Raw genomic sequence first — 4,915 nt, 5'->3', positions numbered from 1 at the left:
GTGGATAAGTATATAAATGGATAGGGACAAGGAAGCAAACACAAGATGTACGTGATTCACCCAGATTGGCTACGTCCACAGAGTAGAGGAGTTCTCATTAATTGTAAAGGGTTTACACAAGTACATAGGTTCAAGCTTTCCTTTAGTGAGTACTAGTGAATGATTTAGTACAAATGACATTAGAAAATATTGTGAGAGAATGATCTCCTTTTATAGAAGAGTTTCTAGCTTTGTTCTGATATTGACACGTGTCGTGTTGTGATTGGCTTATGATGTTGACATGTGTCGCACTGTGATTGACTTTTGATGTCGACACATGTCGCACTGTGATTGGTCTCCTAGTTTGAGAGAAACTCTTCTGGGTCATTGACGGTATAACGTTGACCGGTGCTCAGTAGTTTTGGGATTGATCAAGTATGATATAAACATATATATCACAAAGAATGCTCAACAGAAAGAAAATAATGTCTTTAAAAAGTTGTGAAGCAAAAAGAAAATAAAACTAAATTTGAAAATAATAATAAATGCCATTATAATGAATAAACGTCATTATTCACTTTATATCCGTCAAAATTGGTTGAACAATATTTAAAAAATAAACTATTTAGGTCTACTATAAACAACAGTATTGCTTTGTTGTCCAACACTACCTAAACCACTTGTCGGAAAAATATCTTATCCAACAACAACATATGATATTAAACCGCCATCATTTTCTGACACAATATGCTAATTTTGTAGTAGTGTTATTTTAATCATCATTTTTGTGGTTAAGTATTTGTCCAAATATATTCTAATTGTCTGATTACGACATAACTGCATCAATGGCACCTCTATAAATAAGTGGCCAAAATATCACTGCATAAGTAATTCCCCAAACAAGCTCGCAATACCGAGTTGATTAAGAGAGATTTCACTAGACATAATGGCGTCAGAAACTCAGCCTAAGCTTCCTGTTATAGATTTATCTGATGAGAACTTGAAGCCCGGTACAGATGCATGGCTATTGGCATGCAAAGAAATCAAGGATGCACTAGAAGAGTATGGCTGCTTCGAAGCTATTTACCATAAAGTTCCTCTGGAACTTCACAACTCCATGTTTACTGCGATGGAAGATCTATTTGGTCTTCCATTAGAAACTAAAAAGCAAAAGACCAGCGATAGGCATTTACACAGCTATCTTGGACAATATTCATTCATTCCTCTCTATGAATCCTTGGCGATGGCTAATCCAACAACTGTTGAAGGAGCTCAAGGTTTCACAAGCACCATGTGGCCTCAAGGAAATGACCATTTTTGGTATATCTTGATGAATCAATACTCACTCTAAATTCCCTTTTTCAGTTCAGTATATACATATATTATTCATATTCCGAACAAATGTTTATGTTGTCTGACTAAAGCAAAAACTAACCTAATCAAATTTGCCAGCATAAGCATTTACGTTGACTCGGATTGGGAGGAGAATAATCCTGCATACATATATTTTTCTATAATATATATTATGCCTAATATGGTTTAATTCTGTATTCTTTTGATTAGTGAAACTGCTCATTCCTTCTCAAAGCTGGTAGCAGAATTGAGTCAAATGGTGACAAGAATGGTTTTTGATATGTACGGTGTGCAGAGGCTTTATGACTCTCACATGGAATTAACTACATACCAGCTTAGATGGTATAAGTACAGAACACAACAAGCGAATGAAACCAATGTGGGAATGCTTCCTCACACAGACAAGTCCTTCATATCCATACTGAATCAAGATCAGGTGAATGGTTTGCAGATTGGAACAAAGGATAGTCAGTGGATTGATGTGAAGCCTTCACCTTCATCTTTTCTAATCTTGGCAGGTGATGCATTCATGGTAGGTCACTTTCTTAATTTCAAGCAGTTAAAGTGTGATTGATAAAGGTTTTACTTTTTGTTTGTTGGCTTGATTTATGAATTGGAAAATGATATATTAGTACATATATAAATTTTACAACGAGTCATACATAATTAGGTATTGAACTCGTCATCCAAGAAAGTAAAACATGAGACAAGTGGGAAGAAATAACATTAGAACGTAGTACAAATATATATCTTTTCAATCCCAAATATATGCCTCAATGCACTTTTCCATTCTCTGGTTTTCACTTGGCAGGCATGGAGCAATGATAGAGTACCCTCTTGTGAACATCAAGTCACCATGAGAGAGAACAAAACCAGATACTCCCTAGGTCTGTTCTCATTCAAAAGTGGGATTATACAAGTACCTGAAGAGCTAATTGATGAGAAACATCCCTTATTGTATAAGCCATTTGATCATTTCAGTTTCCTTGACTTCGGTCGAACACCAGAGGCAAGGAATTTGTTGCGTTCTATCAAAGCCTACTGTGGTGTGTGAGATCTCTTTTGATCTAGAGGGATTGCCATCTTACTTTGCATAATAACTCTCTGAAACGTTGGCTTTTATAATCTATTGTGTATCTAAGTGTGGGTTTGTTGCTGCTTTTCTTGTGAACGTAATATAACTTGTGAGGGTTGTTATTCTTAATTCCTTCTTGGATTCTACTAAATAAAAAAGTTATTATGGTGTGATTTTTAATAATCTTTTTCTTTTCTTTGATTAAAATATTGTCCGTTAGATTTAAACTCATGACGCTACTCAAGTATAAAGTGGACGAACATTGCCATTAGACCAAATTATTGGGTCATGTGTTTTTGATTCATATGAAGACGAAATTTTTTAACCATATAATACCAAAAAATTGTACCTAGACGTTCAGTCCCTCTTATCTGGCTCGGTTTTTTGGATGAACATATAACTAAAAATACTTTAGAACGAAATTACTATGGTTTTTCATATGTAAGCCCATGATAATATCATACTTCGGAAAAAGTACGTCAAACTCAATGCTTTAAAGAAAAACTCAATTTACTTTGTAACACCTTGCAGTGTTTGTTGTTATTAAAGATAGACTGCTTGTGATATGAATCAGACAGATCTTCTTACAACACATATTCACAAATGGCATCATGGAGAGCAAGTAGTTTATGAGTAATCAGAGTATGTAACAACTAATGTTTGTTATGTTAAGCGCCATGAGATCTTCAAGAACCACCTCAAGTTTCCCCTAAAACCCAACAGAATCTTGAGAATCTCGCCGCCCCATGCTAGTTTGGTCTCTCTTTAACCTTAATTCCAGTTATGCACGGCCAATTGATTTCTACAAAAAATCCAGCACAATAACCCCTAAAAATAAGATATTTTCAAAATCATTTTATTTACGAAAAAGAAAATTCAATACGCTCCGACCCGTCCAATAACAGCAATCACTTCACAACTACACTAATGAATTATTCATGGATTCTAACATAAATTTACTTGTGAGAGTGAAAACACTTATTTACGGCACCACCCTTTAAAACTCAATTTCAATATTCCCAATTTGCTCCATGAAACTTACACTTTAACAATTTGAAAATCAAATCTTGTCTCACTTGGCTCCCATAACTCCATCAGTTTCATTAAAATTGACTCCCATAACGTCATTTCATTAAAGTACTGATGTGGCATGAAATGGAACCCACTTATTGCTAAAATATTCCACGTGAATAAAAAAAAAATAAGTACGATTTTTTTTCCTCCTAATCCCTCTCTCCTTCCCGCCCTTCCTATTTAAACGGTTAAGATTAGTTAAGTCAATATCTTGTTTTGAATTTTTTATATAGAGAAAAAGACAAAAAAGAAAGAGTGAGAGGAAGGGAGGGAATGGAATAGTAACATGAGATGAGAGAATCCTACTAAAAAATTTAGAGATAAAATTTGCAAACTAAATGATGTGTTACCAATAGGAATGAGCACGTTTATCAGCGTTTTAAGTAATAAACCAATCATCAAAACTTCCTATTGAAGTATCCCACATCGACTGTATCTCTGAGAAAAAAAGAGTTTAAATATCATAATCCCACTCCAACTAATACCGCGGCCTTTTGTGATAAAATTTCACACCTGACGGATTGTGCAGGTGGTAACTACTAAGTTAGGGACAATATCGATGTTGTTGGAAGTTGGCCTTCGGCCCGTCTCTTTGATAATTTTACATGGTATCAGAGCTAGGGAGCGACCCCCGTACTTCCACGTGATGGGTGGGTCCCCTTGGCTCCGCGCGATGATGGTAGGTCCTTTGGGCCTGCATGTAAGGTAAGTCTCCTTGGCTCCACGTGGTTGTTGATATGTGGATCTCCCATGTGTTACCCATTAATTGGGTCTTACGTGAGGGGGCATGTTGAAATATCTCACATCGACCATATCTCTGAGAGAAAGAGAGTTTAAATATCATAATCCCACTCCAACTAATACAAAGGCATTTTGTGATAAAACCCACATCTGACAGATTGTGCATGTGGTAATTACCAAGTTGGAGACAATATCAATATTGTTGGAAGTGGGCCTTCGGCCTGTCTCTCTGATAATTCTACACTTCATTTAGTTTCCAAAATTTTGTCTACAAATCTTCCCAGCATTACCCAAAAAAAGGGTAATGCTAGGAAGACTAAACTTGAAAACAAAATTTGCAAACTAAATAATGTGTTACCGATAGAAATGAGAACGTTTATTAACGCTTATGTAATAAACCAATCATCAACTTTCATGTCTTTTTTTTTCTTTCCTTCTAGTTGATTCGCACCACCACCGGCCCGCTCCCCATATCTGCCCAGATCTCCCCTTCTAACTGCCCCACCAACCATATCAAGGTGTAATTAAAGCCATATATTGATCAAGAAGAAAATCCATCGATTGATTTAATTCTCTGGATTATAATAATTTGAAAAAGAAGGGGATTTAACAAGTAGGTGGGTTTACTTGGCAAATGATTGAAATATCTATTTTTTGTTTTTAGGGTTCAATTCTCTGTGGCCTTTCTTGACT

At 35.7% G+C, this 4,915-nt stretch overlaps 1 protein-coding gene across 1 annotated transcript; it reads left to right on the top strand.

Moving 5' to 3' along the window:
• Positions 1–879: 879 nt before the first annotated feature.
• On the top strand, positions 880–2,590 carry LOC126611999 (probable 2-oxoglutarate-dependent dioxygenase AOP1). The gene is made up of 3 exons (XM_050280286.1): positions 880–1,299; positions 1,543–1,864; positions 2,144–2,590. The coding sequence occupies exons 1-3, from the start codon at positions 926–928 to the stop codon at positions 2,384–2,386; spliced, it is 939 nt and encodes a 312-aa protein (XP_050136243.1). The 5' UTR covers positions 880–925; the 3' UTR covers positions 2,387–2,590.
• Positions 2,591–4,915: the final 2,325 nt, after the last annotated feature.

This window comes from Malus sylvestris, chromosome 17 (assembly GCF_916048215.2).
Source record: "Malus sylvestris chromosome 17, drMalSylv7.2, whole genome shotgun sequence".
In the NCBI taxonomy this organism is placed as follows: Eukaryota; Viridiplantae; Streptophyta; class Magnoliopsida; order Rosales; family Rosaceae; genus Malus; species Malus sylvestris.
The sequence above is the reverse complement of the archived record's forward strand: the minus strand, read 5'-3'. Positions and strand labels throughout refer to the sequence as shown.

Bases quoted from the DNA above. Each gene is read 5' to 3' on its own strand.
- LOC126611999 (XM_050280286.1), top strand. From the start codon at position 926: ATGGCGTCAGAAACTCAGCCTAAGCTTCCTGTTATAGATTTATCTGAT. The intron at 1,300-1,542 runs GTATATCTTGAT...TCTTTTGATTAG, and splicing joins CAAGGAAATGACCATTTTTG to TGAAACTGCTCATTCCTTCT. The intron at 1,865-2,143 runs GTAGGTCACTTT...TTCACTTGGCAG, and splicing joins TGGCAGGTGATGCATTCATG to GCATGGAGCAATGATAGAGT.